The 15,278-nt window shown below is 36.4% G+C and overlaps 1 protein-coding gene across 5 annotated transcripts in view; it reads left to right on the forward strand.

The window, feature by feature from the left end:
• The window catches only part of RAVER2 (ribonucleoprotein, PTB binding 2), a 101,370-nt gene that overhangs the window by 26,847 nt on the left and 59,245 nt on the right, over positions 1-15,278 (forward strand). For all 5 annotated transcript variants that reach the window (XM_027570329.2, XM_027570124.1, XM_027570299.1 and 2 more), the window contains exons 2-4: positions 4,260-4,326; positions 9,233-9,702; positions 12,764-12,955. In XM_027570329.2, the coding sequence (XP_027426130.1) occupies positions 4,260-4,326; positions 9,233-9,702; positions 12,764-12,955 (729 nt within the window). The remainder of the gene's footprint in view (positions 1-4,259; positions 4,327-9,232; positions 9,703-12,763; positions 12,956-15,278) is intronic.

Raw genomic sequence — 15,278 nt, forward strand, 5'->3', positions numbered from 1 at the left:
TTATATTATATACAGATATACATAGAGCTATTGATTGATTGTGGGAACTAGTAAGTCCAGAATCTGTCAGGTATACCAGCAGGCTAGAAAGTCAATGTGTTGATGCTACCATCTTGAGGCAGGATTTCTTCTCCAGGAAACTTCAGTTTCTCAGTTTTTGCTCTTACAGCCTTCAGCTGATTAGATGAGGGCCACCTCACGTTATGTAAGGTTGTCTCCTTTACATAAAGTAAACTGATTGTAGATACTCACCACATCTAGAATCCTTCACAGCGACACTTAGATTAATGTTTAATTAAATAACTGGATACTATAGCCAAGTTGACACAAAACTAATCATCACAATGCCCTACCTTTACTAATTTGCATTCAAGCGAATGCAAATTAAGATCACAGTGAGGTACAATTTTATACCAACTAAATTGACAAACCTTAAGTATCTGGTAACACCAAGCATTGTACGGTTATGTATCAGTGGGACTCTCATATACTCTTCATGGGTACGTAAGCCGCTACAACCATTCCAGCAAACAAGTTGGCACTTTCTTACAAAAGTGTGTGCAGCCCACACATGGGGGAAAGTGGCAGGATGGGCTAGCAAAGGAATGCAGAAGTCAATGGAACAGTGTTGCTGATATTCTAGTCTTTAGGTTTGGTAGTGAGTTCCCAGGTGCTTATTTTATTATTATGCCTCATAACTTAATATGTTACAGACTAATCTTTTCGTATTATCAAATCACCTAAAATTTTAAAGGACAAGGAGCAAAAATATTTTTTTTTCTAAAATGGAATTTGAAAGCAGAGTTCTTTAATCTGTGAAAGCCTTTCTTAGGAAAAAGAAATAAAAGTAAGTTGGAAAAGGGCTTAGGGGTGCCTGGGTAGCTCAGTCAGTTAAGCATCTGCCTTCAGCTCAGGTCATGATCCCAGAGTCCTGGGATAGAGCCCCGCATCAGGCTCCCTGCTCCATGGGAGGCCTGCTTCTCCCTCTCCCACTCCCCCTGCTTGTGTTCCCTCTCTTGCTATGTATCTCTCTGTCAAATAAATAAATAAATAAATAATTTTTTTTTTTTTTTTAAGGAAAAGGGCTTAGAAGACAGTGTGATTCGGGCTTAAAACTAAGGCTGGGTTTCATTGTGGCTGTTGATTCTCTCCCTAGGAAATATTTCGTATATGCAAAACTTTTCATTTAATTCCAGGGAGTAATAAAGAACATGGTCTGGAAATAGGTTGCTAAAGCTGTCTAATACCATCAGTTTTGATGAACTCATCTTACTGTAAGAAATTTGTAACTGATATTCCTGGTCAGAAGGTGCTATTTTATTCCTTAAAATTGACTTGTAAGTTAATAGAAATGTCATAAAACTCAATTAGAATAGAGAGAATTTTAGTTGTTTGGGTTCTGTGTGATGGAGCATAGTCGAATTCTGGCAAATGGTTGTTAGGGCTCTCTTTCAGGTTTTAGGTTTTTAATTTGGCCAACTTACCGAGGCTCAAATTGAGGGGTGACCCACTTTTGCCTGGGTCAAAACAACCAGGATATGGAGGAAAACAATTGTTTTTGTTTTTGTTTTTCTCTTTGCAAAAAGCTTTGTAAGGTTTCCCAGCTGGCAAATTCTGTATCCCACAACTAATGCATAGAAAAGCTACAATTTGAAATAGGGGTATTTTGGAAATAAAATTTTTAAGTTGCAAAATGCATCTTTGCATACATAAGATCTCTGGTAATTCTCTCAGCTGAATGAGTAACATAACATGTCATTTGTTTACAGATACTTGATAATGTGAAGAGCAGTGTCATGTTTTCTTTATCTGGCATTTGACAGCTGTTAACTAGTGAAATGAGAGATTAGAGTCTGTGCCACTAAAAGCATGCACTGGATCCCTTCAAACAAAACTGTGCCACCTTCTATATTAAGGATTAAATTAGCCGATTGGCAAGATGTATATGCTATGCTATTGAGAGAGTTATATCTTCTTAATGAGTACACCATATGCTTTAAGTCCAAAGAAACACTAAAGCTTACAAGATTAAAAACTACCATAGTAAGATGTAAACTAATCTGTATATTGATCATATTTCTGTATAATTCATCAAACCCTATTTTATGAAATTGATAGTATATATGTTTTAAAACATATCTAATATTGACTTACTAATAGAGAATACTAAATTATCAACTTTACCTTTCTATAATTTCTTTTCATAGGTGATTATCTTTTTTTCCACCCAGCATTATGTTTTTATACTTTGCCTATTATATCATTCTTTCCCCCCTTGCATTGTGTTAAAAGGGAAAATATGTCCCAATTTGTAACTGTCCACTTATTATTTTCTATTTTGTGATCACATATTAGGGCACTAATGATATTGTGTTTGTAACTATTAGTGGTAGTATACTATTTTTAGTTAATTCTGGAGGGAATATATGGTAGTATGGTATAGGGGTTAAGGGTGCCAGACTGGTGAATCTCCACTCAGCAAGTTACTGGATTTTGCTCTGCTGTGGTTTTCTGATTTTTATTTATTTATTTATTTTCTATAAAGTTGTGTGTGTTTTTTTTTTAAGATTTTATTTTTAAGTAATCTCTACACCCAGCGTGAGGCTCAACCTTACAACCCTGAGATCAAGGGTCACATGCTCTTTACTGAGCCACCCAGGTGCCCCCACCCTTTTTTAAAGTTTATTTAAGTAATCTCTACACCCAATATGGGGCTTGAACTCACGACCCCAAGACCAAGAGTCAAGAGCATGCACTTTTCTGTCAGGTAGCCCTGTCAGTGTCAGGCCCGATTTCCCGATTTTTAATAAAAAAGGGTGAGTTCAGTGCTCTGGTACTTAATAAAAGCTAAATGAAAGTTAACTGTAATAACGGCAATAATAAGAATTCTTATTGAGTGAGTTTCTGTTGTGAACTTAACATACACACTTGTGTATGTTTAATTTATTCATATGCAAGATAGAACAAGTTGGCTATAACTTTCCAATCTAGGATCAGAAAGTCTACCTATGTGATAGTCCAGTTCCTTTAGAAAATAATAATTCCATCTGTTGTATATTATGAGTAAATTTTTCAAGTCCAAGTATCAATTCAGTGACAAAATCTGATTCACTTTAGTGTATATTTGCGAGCCTAGCATTTGCAGAGCAATAGAGATTATATACAGATATATGAGATGGTTCCTGTACTCAAGTATTATCAATTTAACAGGAAGGATTAGGAATAGAAATCTGCTTTTTTTAGGACCCCAGGTGGGAAAAAACCAGAAGAAACGAGTTCAGACTGGATTAATAACGGAAGCAGAATGAACAAGAAAGCCAGTTTCAACATCTTGGGGAGCCAAGGGGAAATAAATTGAATTACATACATACCTTGGTGGTGGTTATTGTTTTTATACCCAGGGATCTCTAGGTTTGCAGTCTACCTGTATTAATTCTCTTTGCTGGTACTCCAGCATCTACAAGTGTATTACTTGTTTAAAACTCAGTATGTGTTGTATACGAAGAGAAATGTTTAATATTATTTCTGTAAGACAGGCATAAATAAAGTATGACCATTGTTAGCATAGAGGTGGTAGAGGTCTTATTCCGCAGAAAAGAACTGGAAAAAACTTGGGGTGCCTGGGTGGCTCAGTCAGTTGGGTGTCTGACTCTTGATTTCAGCTCAGGTCATGATCTCAGGGTCATGAGATTGAGTGCCATGTTGGGCTCCATGCTGAGCATGGTGCCTGCTTGGGATTCTCTCTCTCCCCCTCTCTCTGTGCCAGAACCCACCCCCCCAACTGCTTGTGCTCTCACTCTCAGTCATAATTAAGTAAGTAAATAAATGAATAAATAAAATTGGAAAAAACTTCATGAAAGAATATCTGAGCTGGATTTCAAAGGATGCATGCGATTTCAGGTGAAGTTTAGGAGCTTTAGTGTGGTATCTTTGCACCATGCAAGATCAAGGAAGGTATCAGCGTGAGTAGAGATTCAGAGTGAGGATTGTGCATGGCATCCTGGTGAAACAGTGAATGCCCACTGAGCAGAAACATGATCTATATGCAGGTTCTGTACTGGGAAATATACTTGGGAAGGTAGGTTGATGTCATATTTGGTGGGTCTGGAATGCCTTTAAGCTTAAACAAATATTAGAGATCCATGAAAGGTTTTTCACATGGCAGATGGTGGTGGTAGTGGTTGGCTAGTACGTCTGGATTATCCACACAAATCCAAACATTTGTGTGTTTATTTGAATTCATCTTTTGTCTCTTTCAGGAAGTTCACGATTTATTACAAGACTATGAGTTAAAGTATTGTTATGTGGACAGAAATAAGCGAACAGGTAAGATTGCAATTTTAAGCATCTGGTTTCATTTTGATTCTAAATGTGTGCATTATTAAACAAAAAAGTTTACTGTCTTTTCATTCATAAGATAATCTCTGTAATTCTTAAGCATTAAATCATATAAATGCTACTCACGATGTATTTTCTGAAGATAACATTAGTATCCTAAATTATAATCACATAATTAATATGTATGTCACTAGACACATTTTTATACAGAATTATCTAATATATGTTATGATGTTATAAATTTTTATAGGCTTGGTATCCTTCAGGTTTTTCATTGGAGTATATTTAAGATACGGTGTTATATTTCAGGTGTATAACTTTTTTTTAGGTGTACAGTATATTGATTCCACAATTCTATACCTTACCCAGTGCTCACCACAATAAATGTAGTCACCATCTGTCACCGTACAGCATTACAGTGTCATGGACTGTTATTTCCCTATGCTGTACTTTTCATCTCCATCACTTATTTCATAGCTGGAAGTTTGTACCTCTGAATTTCCTTTATATATTTCATCCATCTCCCCCACATCCCCTCAGGCAACCAGTTTGCTCTCTGTATTTGTTTGTTTTTGTTTTTTTAAGTAAAGTCGATGCCCAACATGGGGGTCAAACTCATGACCCCTAGATCAAGAGTCACATACTCTACTGACTGAGCCAGCCAGGTACCTGTTCTTTGTTTTTGTTTATTCATTTGTTTTTTAGATTCCACATATTAGTGAAATCATATAGTATTTGTCTCCCTCTGTCTGACTTATTTTACTTAGCATTATACCTTCTGGGTCTGTCCATGTGATTGCAAATGAAGATCTCATTCTTTTTTATGGCCAAGTAATATTCTGTTGTGTATATGTACACCATATCTTCTTTATCCATTCATCCATTAATGGACACTTGGGTTGCTTCCATACCTTAATTGTTGTAAATAATGCTGCAGTAAACAGGGGTGCATATATCTTTTCAAATTAATGTTTTCATTTTTTTATTAAATACCCAATAGTGGTATTACTATTACTAATTTTATTTTTTTTATTTTATTTTTTTAAAGATTTTATTTATTTATCTGAGAGAGAGTGAGAGACAGAGAGCACGAGAGGGAAGAGGGTCAGAGGGAGAAGCGGACTCCCCACTGAGCAGGGAGCCCGATGCAGGACTCGATCCCAGGACTCCAGGATCATGACCTGAGCTGAAGGCAGTCGCTCAACCAACTGAGCCACCCAGGCGCCCACTAATTTTAAGTTTTTGAGGAACTTCCATACTGTTTTCCACAGCGGCTGCACTAATTTACATTCCCATGAGAGTCCCCTTTTCTCCTCATCCTCATCAACACTTGTTATTTCTTGTCTTTTTGATACTAGCCATTCTGACAGGTGTGAGGTGATATCTCATTGTGGTTTTGATGTGCATTTCCCTAATGATGAGTGATGTTGAGCATCTTTTCATGTATCTGTTGGCATCTGTATGTCTTTGGAAAAATGTCTATTCAGGTCCTCTGCCTATTTTTTAATCAGATTGGTTTGTTTTTTTTGTTTTTGTTTTTGTGGGGTTTTTTGGTTTTTTTTTTTTTTTTGGTGCTGAGTTGTGTAAGTTTATGTGTTTGGGGTATCAACACTTTATCAGATATATCATTTTCAAATCTCTTCCCCCCGTTCATTAGGTTGTCTTTTTGTTTTGTTGATGATCTCCTTTGCTGGGCAAATTATTTTTGTGTAGACTCAGTAGTTTATTTTTGCTTTTGTTTCCCTTGCCTAAGGAGACGTATCCATAAATACGTTGCTAAGGGTGATGTCCAAGAGATAATTGCCTTTTTTTTTTTTTAACCACTAGGAGTTTTATGGGTTCAGGTCTCACATCTAGGTCTTTAGTTCATTTTGAGTGTATTTTGTGTATGGTGTAAGAAACTGATCCAGTTTCATTCTTCTGCATGTTGCTGTCTAGTTTTCTCAGCACCATGTATTGAAAAGACTTTCTTCCCTATTGTATATTCTTCCCTCCTTTGTTATAGATTAGTTGACCATATAGGTATAGGTTTATTTGGGGGCTCTCTGTTTCATTGGTCTATGTGTCTGTTTTTGTGCCAGTACCAAACTGTTTTGTTACTACAGCTTTGTAGTAGATCTTGAAATCTGGGATTGTGATACCTCCAGCTTTGTGCCTCTTTCTCAAGATAGCTTTGGCTTTTTGAGGTCCTTTGAGGTTCCATATAAATTTTAGGATTATTTGTTCTAGTTCTGTGAAAAACATTGTTTGTATTTTGTTAGAGATCGCTTTAAATCTGTAGATTGCTTTGGGTAGTATGGGCATTTTTGACAGTATTGGTTCTTCCAGTCCAGGAGCATGGGATATCTTTCCATTTGTCTGTGCCATCTTCAATTTCATCATTGTCATAGTGTTCAGAGTACAGGTCTTTTACCTGCCTGGTTAAATTTATTCCTAGGCATTTTATTCTTTTTGGTGCAATTATAAATGGATTGTTTTCTTTCTCTTTCCTGTTACTTCATTATTAGTGTACAGAAAGGCAATTGTTTTCTGTGTATTAATTTTGAATCCTGCAGCTTTACTGAATTCATTTATTCTAATAGTTTTTGGTGGAATCTTTAGGTCATCTGCAAATAGTGACAGTTTAACTTCTCCCTTACCAATTTGGATGAATTTTATTTCTTGTCTATTTGTTGTGGCTAGGACTTGCAGTAGTATGTTGAATAAAAAGAGTGGACATCATTGTCTTGTTTCTAATCTTAGAGAAAAAAACTTTCAGTGTTTTACCATTGAGTACGATGTTAGCTGTGGGTTCTTCATGAATGACCTTTATTTAGCTTAAGGTGTCCCCTAAACACACTTGGTTGACAGCTTTTATCATGAACAGATGTTGAATTTTGTCAAATACTTTTTCTGCATCTATTGAGATGATTGTATGATTTTTATTCTTTGTTTTGTTAATGTGGTTTATCACATTGATTGATTTGTGAATACTAAACCTCCCTGCATCCCTGGAATCAATCCCACTTGATCAAGGTGAATGATCCTTTCAGTGTATTGCTGAATACACTTGCTAATATTTTGTTGAGGATTTTTGCATCTATATTCATCAGGAATATTGGTCTGTAATTTTATTTTTTCATAGCATCTCTGGCTGGCTTCTGTATCAGGATAATACTGGCCTCGTAGAATGTATTGGAAGCTTTCCTTCCTCTTCTATTTTTTTTTTTTAAATAGTTTGAGGACAATCGGTATTCTTGCTTAAATGAAAAGTAGAATAAACCTGTAAAGCAGTCTGGTCCTGGACCTCTCTTTGTTGGAAGTTTTTGATTACCAACTCAACTCTGTTATTAGTAATTGGTCTGTTCAGATTTTCTATTTCTTCCTGATTGAATTTTAGAAGATGATACGTTTCTAGAAATGTATCCATTTCTTCTAGGTTGTCCAATTCGTTGGCATATAATTTTTTGTAGTATTCTCTTATAATCTTTCATACTTCTGTGGTGTTGGTTGTTAATTTCCCTTTCATTTCTGATTCTATTTATTTGTATCTTCTCTTTTTTTTCTTGATGAATCTGGTTAAAGGTTTAACAATTTTCAAAGAACCAGCTCTTGTTTTCATTGATCTTTTCTATTGTTCTTTTAGTCCCTAATTTATTTCTGCTCTAATCTTAATATTTTCTTCCTTCTGGAAAGAAGGCTGGCTCTGGGCTTTGTTTTTTCTTCCTTTTCTAGTACCTTTAGGTATTAGGTTAGATGGCTTGAGATTTTTCTTGTTTCTTAAGGTAGGTCTGTGTCCCTATACATTTTCCTCCTGGAACTGCTTTTGCTGTGTCCCAAAGATTTTGGACCATTGTGTTTTTATTTTCATTTGTTTTCATGTATTTTTAAATTTCCTTTTAGATTTCTTTATTCACCCATTGGCTGTTTAGTAACATGTTATTTAGCTTCCATGTTTGTGGGGGTTTTTTTTGCATTTTTTTTCTTGTGATTGATTTCTTGTTTTATAACAATGTAATCAGAACATATATGTGATAGGATTTCAATTTTCTTGAATTTATTGAAACTTGATTTATTCTGGAGAATGTTCCCTGTGAACTTGGAAAGAATGTATACTCTGTTGGTTGTGGATGGAATGTTCTGTACGTATCTGTTAAGTCCATCTGCTCTAATGTGTCATTCAAAGACATTGTTTCCTTATTGATTTTCTGCCTGGATGATCTATCTATTGATGTAAGTGAGGTTTTAAAGTCCCTTACTGTTACTGTATTACTGTCAGTTTCTTGCTTTGTGTCTGTTAATATTTACTTTATGTATTTAGGTGCTTCAGTATGAAAGAAAATTTTTAAGACTTCACAAAATTTTGCATTACATGTAGTTGGGGAAAATATGCAGTTTGAAAATATTGTAAAAATAAAAAACAAAACAGAACATTGTAGTAGATGTTATAGTGGAACTTTTTTTTTTCTAATTTTATTTATTTGAGAGAGAGAGCACGAGTGGGGTGAAGGGCAGAGGGAGAAGCAGACTGCTCTCTGAGCAGGGAGCCTGATGCAGGGCTTGATCCCAGAACTGCAGGATCACAAACCAAGCGGAAGGCAGACATCCAACCAACTGAGCCATCCAGGCACCCTGTGGAACCCCTAATATAATTCCTATACTTTAATTTGAGCCACTGGTCGTGAAATTGGTTAAGAGGGTAGCGTCAGTATTAAAAAGCACCATGAAATAGAATAGAAATATGAGCGTGCTTTGCATGTGGTAGGAGTATTAGTTCTTGATACTTTTGTTTTGGAAATGTGTATGTGTGTACCAAGTCACAGACGAAAAATATGTTCCTTACTGTGGATCATAGTTAAAAAAGTTTGAAAACACTGGCTTAGAAAATTCTTTATTTCATTTTGTTGTCTTCTAGCTTTTGTTACCTTACTGAATGGGGAGCAAGCCCAGAATGCAATTCAGATGTTTCATCAGTATTCTTTTCGAGGAAAGGACTTAATTGTTCAGCTCCAGCCAACAGATGCTTTGCTGTGTATTACCAACTTGCCCACTTCTTTTACATTAGAAGAGTTTGAAGAACTTGTTCGTGCTTATGGAAATATCGAGAGATGTTTTCTAGTCTACAGTGAAGTTACTGGCCATTCCAAAGGCTATGGATTTGTGGAATACATGAAAAAGGACTTTGCTGCAAAGGCTAGATTGGAGTTATTGGGTAAACAATTGGGAGCATCAGCTCTCTTTGCACAATGGATGGATGTTAATCTATTGGCCGCAGAGCTCATTCATTCTAAGTGCCTTTGTATAGATAAACTCCCTAGTGACTACAGGGATTCAGAGGAGCTGTTGCAATTTTTTTCCAATATACATAAACCTGTGTTTTGCCAGGTATGTATTCTTAAGGTATCATTTGAAATATTTGAAAATTTCTGCCTATGTATTCTGCATGCACTCACAAATTTATTATACCTATGTGAATATCACAATGGATAATCTGAGTCTTCTTTAGTCTGTGATGAAGACTTTGAGGTCACTCTAAATGTTAAGTCAATTCCTTTTGTGGATGAGTCAACTTATATTATTATATAGTTAACTATGTCTTAGCAAACCCGTCACTTACTCATTCACCTCATTCCATCCATTTGTTGAGCCCTTCATCCACTGATCCATTCATCCTTCCAAGTTTTACTTATTATCTTCTCTATGCCAGACACTATATTACTAAAAGTTAGAAATACAGAGAATGGAAATGTACTATCTCAATACCTTACAATTTTGTAGAAGGTACTGACAAGCAAATAATTATAAATCCTGTATAAAGATAATGTAATGGAAGATAGGAAAGTATTACGAGGTTTAAAAAGAATGTATAATTCTGTGTTAATGGGATTATGGTGAGACATTTAGAGAAGATCCTGAAAACTGACAACACTGGTAAGAATTTTCATGTACTTGATCAGTAAAATTAAATATATTCTAAATAAACAAAAATAATTACTGTATAACACTCCTTCCCTTGTAGGTGTTCGGCAGCAACTGATGAACTCTTTTCTCTCTTGCTTCCCTTAACTTCTTCCTTCCCTCTCTTCTCTCCTCCCATGCTCCTTTTCTTCTTACCACCTGTTCCCTGCCCCCACCACCCCACCATTTTTCTTTCATCATACATTTGTTGAGTCTCTACTATTACAGTAGAAAGTTTAGAGTTGTTATAGTTTTATATATATATAAATCTACACACACACACACACACACACACACAACCACATATATAATATATAACTATATATAATTATAATGTATTATATATCATGTTTGTATAAATATATTTTATAATATAGAAATATATATTATACATAACTAACTATATAACTATATTTAATACATATAACTATATTAATAATAGATTAATGCTACCATCTTTTTCTTATATTTCTACCCCTCCAATCCCAATATATGCATCAAAGTAACCATCTAAGAGCATCATAAAATTAGAAAATTTTGTGACAGATCTTTTATCAAATCTTTGCCCAGTTAGTTATTGAAAGCTGATAGATGGTGATGTCTAATCCATATCCTTTTCTTGGATACTAAAATTATACAGTGATGTTCTGTGGTCAAACAAAATTCTTTGTAGCTGTAGTTGAGGCCTTTGAAGGAAATGTGAGGGGAAAACCTATTTATCACAACTTGTATTTGAGTTATGAATCCCAGAGTTGGAAGGTACATGAGAGGTTCTCTAATCTAGGTTGCCAGGGGTAGAAAAATGTTTGTTACATTATTTGCGAGTGACCATTTAGCTTCTATTAAAATGTTTCAAAATAATGGAAAATTAACTAGATCTGAAGTCAGACCATTACATATTTGAATGGCTTTCCTACTGAATTGAAATATTCCTCTTTAAAACTACTGATGCTGTGGACTTAGATGATTTTGTCTTTTGAAAGAATTAAAATGGTATTATAATTTATATAGGCATGAAAGGCTACCATAATGAACCAGGAATAATAATAAGTGTTTCAAAAGTTCTCAAAAGATTAATGAAACAACTTTATGATGCCTTTATCAGTGGATCTATGACATTCAGGCTCTTTTGCTTGGGAGGTTGACATGGACTATATTGAAGATAGTCTCTTACCTTGTGATCAAGGGACACCAAAGACTGATGGCTTTTACAAATCTGGTCGTAATATCTGGCTTGGATTATAAGAGGAATGGGGTTGAGGAGAAATGTTTGGAGGCAGTAGATGTTTTCCCTTTCTGTCATGTGATTGGAAACAGTTTTGTGGAAGAAAAGACGTTTGAGGACAGTTTTAAAAGGAAGAATGTGAAGGAAAAATAGAAATTTGGTCTAACAATACAAGAAAGTAAAGCTTCAGAAATAAGACAGAAATTAAAAAAGACAGAAATTATTTAATTGTAATATATTAACTTATGAGATGTGAAATCCAAACAGGTGTTGTTGATGTGTCTTCTCAAAGACATAACATGCTTTTATCACATTTACCAGTTTATTGTGTGAATGTGTTTAAGATAATTCAGACTATTCAAAACTTAGAACTTTTTAGTGCCTTATTTTGTTCTTATTTTTGCTCTTTGTACCAGTCTTTACAGATTCAGGACTTTAGTATCTTCCTTTACACTCTTACACTTCCTTTACACTTACAGGTGGGTGACTGGAAATAAATCGAGTTCTACACTGCAGGAGTTTATTTAGGGCACATCCAGAAATAAAGCTTGTGTGTTGCATATGGCATTTTAACAAACCTGGGGCACAGTTTTCCCAAATAAGGTTTGCTTTGGAAAACTTGACCAAATTCCTAAGATCTTCCCAAATTACTGAGTTAAAAGTTGAATGTGGTTCCTCCTACATTTCTTTTCTTGATAATACAAACTTTAATTTACATAGATATGTGGTCAAATAATTGTTCAGTATCTTTCATTGTCCATGTATCTGGTAAATTTATTTTAAAGAAAGTTTTAGTTATTGTGTTTCCGTATTTTTCTGTGTCTAAATTATCAGTTATACATCTTTCTTAATATAGAGGGAATATTATCATTTGAGCTTTGGCTTTTAAAATAGAAAAATCAAAGAATTAAAAAGAAACTTGACAGAATCTTGTTTATCATCCTATCTTCAGGAAGGACTGTATCGAAGCAGCTAGTGAACTTTTATTTTTATTTATTTGTTTATTCATTTAAAAAGTAATTTCTACACCCAACTCGGGGCTCAAACTCATGACCCTGAGATCGAGAGTCACATGCTCTCCCAACTGAGCCAGCCAGGCATCCCACAACTAGGAAACTTTTAATTTTAGGGAGAAAGAATATATTATTTTCACCAGTGTCATGCTCTGATACATTTGTTTTTGAATCTGAAAATTATATACTGAAAATAAATATTTCTAACTGAATATTAGAATTCTCCTTTTAATAAAATGTATTAAATCAGCTTGCACAGGATGAAGGTAGTTATGTTGGTGGCTTTGCAGTGGTTGAATATAACACTGCGGAGCATGCTGAAGAGGTTCAGCAAGCAGCTGATGGTATGACCATCAAGGGAAGCAAAGTCCAAGTTTCCTTCTGTGCCCCCGGAGCACCAGGGCGAAGTACGTTAGCAGCATTGATAGCAGCTCAACGTGTGGTAAGTCTTTCGATCTTTATTAGGATGTAGAAAAATTCTAATACTATTTTAATCTATCCAAACCAGTTGACCATTCATTGGACTCTCATTATATTTCCATTACACAAAGACATTCTTCCTTTGAAAAAATTGGCTAAATGGTATCTCTGTCATGTCAAGCCAGGAGTCATTACAAAAGAAGAAATGGCATTTGGTAAAGTTTGTCCAAATAAATTTTTTGAAGGAATGTTCTATTCCAAATTTTGAGTGTCGTGTCTCTTTTTTCAAAGTGTTCATAAGTATCCATAGTGCAAATACAGGAAGGCGTGTGCTTTGTTTTTGCTCACATGGCCCATTGTTACTACTTCTCTATTGTTAACTATCTGCTTATTCCTCTCTGGGCCTCTCTCATGTGAGATAGGGACTATTCCTTGTTCGGTTTTGACTCGAGGCACTTAGCATGGTAAATGCTCGTTGACTGAACTAAGGAAGGAATACGCTTTTTTTTTTAAAGATTTTATTTATTTGACAGAGAGCGAGAGCAGGAACACAAGCAGGGGGAATGGGAGAGGGAGAAGCAGGCTTCCCGCGGAGCAGGGAGCCCGATGCAGGGCTCGATCCCAGGACCCTGGGATCATGACCTGAGCCAAAGGCAGGTGCTTAACCGACTGAGCCACCCAGGTGCCCCGAAAGGAATACACTTTTGAGGGATGAGGGAAGAAGACTTCATGATGGAGGGCATTTGAGTGTGTGACATTAAAGTGTGATTTTTGAAATGTATTGGGAGTAGAGGATAGGAGTGCTAGTTAAACACAAATTTTGCATGAGACAGTATATTGAAAAAATTATTCTTTATCTGAAACCCAAGTTTAACTGGGCAGCCTGTATTTTTACTTGCTAAATCTGACAACTGTAGAGTGAGTTGAACAAAGGCTTTCAAGCAGTAGAATGAGGCAAATTCGCATGTGTCAAGGGGGGTGAGTGGTGCAGGTGGAGGAGTGTAGGAAGGGCTGCATGGTGAAATGGTAGGTTGATGCCAATCCGAGAGGAGCATTGAGCACTGGGGGAATGGAGATTGAATTTGGTAAGCAGAGGGGAGCTTTTGAGGTATATAAACAAGGTAGTGATGGGATCAGAGTTAAGCCATCAAGACATTGGTCTGAAAGTGGTTCATAGATGAACTGAGGAGGGAGGAAAAGAGAGGAGATTGCTCTTGGTCTCATATCTCTTGCCCTTCTCTTCCTGTTCTTTAACCTTACATCTGGCCCTGGATCCCTCCTCCCTTCTTTCGTAGTTTGTCCTTCCTCTCTCCAGTTCTGTCATTCTCCTGCCCTTGCTTGCATAAGTCACAACTTCAGCTCTTCTTCGACTGACAACATCGTGCCTCTGGTTAAGTTGCCTCTGCTGGACCAGAATCACTGAGTTTAGAATTCTGAATCCATGCAGTCGCCTACTTCTGCACCAGGGCACTGTGTCCTCTCGAAGAGAAACAAATACCTACAAGGCTTGGTGCTACTACATATCTGTAATATACGTTAATGGCTGGTCCCAGCAAAACTTCAGCTCATCATCTCTCATCAGCTGCTCTTCCATTTTCTACAGCAACTATCTTGAACCTTCACTCTGTTTCTGCCTTTGTCCTTTCTATCAGCTGATCATGGCTCCTACTGTTTAGGAATACAAAGGTCATGTGCTGGATCGTTCATTCAACTCTTCCCATATTGCCCCAGGAAATGTGTCCCCATATTTTAAAAAAGATTTATTTATTTATTTATTTATTTATTTAAGAGGGAAAGAGTGTGAGTGTGCATGGCAGGGATGGGTGGGTGGGGAGGAGCAGAGGGGGAGGGAGAGGGAGAAACTCAAGCAGACTCTGAGCTGAGCATGGAGCCCAATGTGGGGCTCCATCTCATGACCCTGAGATCACGACCTGAGCCGAAACCAAGAGTCGAACCCTTAATCTACCGTGCCACCCAGGTGCTCCTGTGTCCCCATTTTTACTTCCTTTTCTCTTCAGTAGCATTCATTCCACAGATACGTACTGGACACCCACTACATGGTAGGCACTGTTAGAGATGTTTATGATTCATCAGTGAACAAAATGGACAAAGATCCCCTCCTTGGAGGAAGAGCCATGCCTCATCCTTGCGGTGCTGGGCCTCATGACCAAGATTAAGGATCTTGATCCTTACCTTTCTACTTATTATCATTCCTTGCTCGCTCCCCTAGCTGCATCCCATCTGCTTATAAACATGTTCGGATCCTTTCCTTTAAAAAATGCTCTCTACATACTGGCCTTTATATTACTCTTCCTTCACCCCTGGAGCTTCTTGAACAATTAGGC

The sequence above is a fragment of the Zalophus californianus genome, chromosome 4 (genome assembly GCF_009762305.2).
Source record: "Zalophus californianus isolate mZalCal1 chromosome 4, mZalCal1.pri.v2, whole genome shotgun sequence".
Lineage (NCBI taxonomy): Eukaryota > Metazoa > Chordata > Mammalia > Carnivora > Otariidae > Zalophus > Zalophus californianus.